This window comes from Bombus impatiens, unplaced genomic scaffold (genome assembly GCF_000188095.3).
Source record: "Bombus impatiens unplaced genomic scaffold, BIMP_2.2 scf_0647, whole genome shotgun sequence".
Classification (NCBI taxonomy): Eukaryota; Metazoa; Arthropoda; class Insecta; order Hymenoptera; family Apidae; genus Bombus; species Bombus impatiens.
In genome coordinates this window covers 291,176-291,616 of record NT_177066.1, presented here as the reverse complement: position 1 = coordinate 291,616, position 441 = coordinate 291,176, and the positions used below count along the sequence as shown (strand labels likewise).

General features: G+C 63.9%; 1 protein-coding gene across 1 annotated transcript in view; it reads right to left on the bottom strand.

The window, feature by feature from the left end:
- Positions 1-6: 6 nt before the first annotated feature.
- The window catches only part of LOC100743870 (semaphorin-1A-like), a 118,652-nt gene continuing 118,217 nt past the window's right edge, over positions 7-441 (bottom strand). Inside the window, 1 exon segment of the mRNA XM_003492032.3 lies at positions 7-441. This exon segment is cut by the window's right edge and continues 69 nt beyond it. Coding sequence (XP_003492080.1) covers positions 219-441 — 223 coding nt within the window. The 3' untranslated portion in view covers positions 7-218.

Genomic DNA, 441 nt, shown 5'->3' with positions numbered 1-441 from the left:
GTCGGCGAGGGTGACGAGGAGGGAGGAGACGGGGAACTAGACGAGACGCTCGAGGGTGGCGAAGGCGATTCAAGCGCCCTCGGGCCCGCGAGTTCGCGATTCGACTGTCCCCCAGACGTCACAGCGCGACTACTCCTGGCCGCTGTGGTCGCGTTGTGCCGATTGCGCGCTGGCCGTCCTAAGCTCCGGTGACGGCCACCTCCCTCCTCGCTCGTTTCTCAGAGATAAACCTTCTTCACGCTGCGGGTGGTCGCGAACCCATCGTTGCGTCGATACGCGTCACCCTGGTGGGATCGTAGGGTCCCAAAGTTGTCCCTCGGCCCGCGGAAACCATACCCGTCTGGGAACTGGAACAGCGTTTCCGTCGGAGTTGGTGGCGGCTTTCGCATCGTCCCTTTCGGCGAATGAAGCTTCGGAGGCTGCGGAACCAGCACCGGTTCC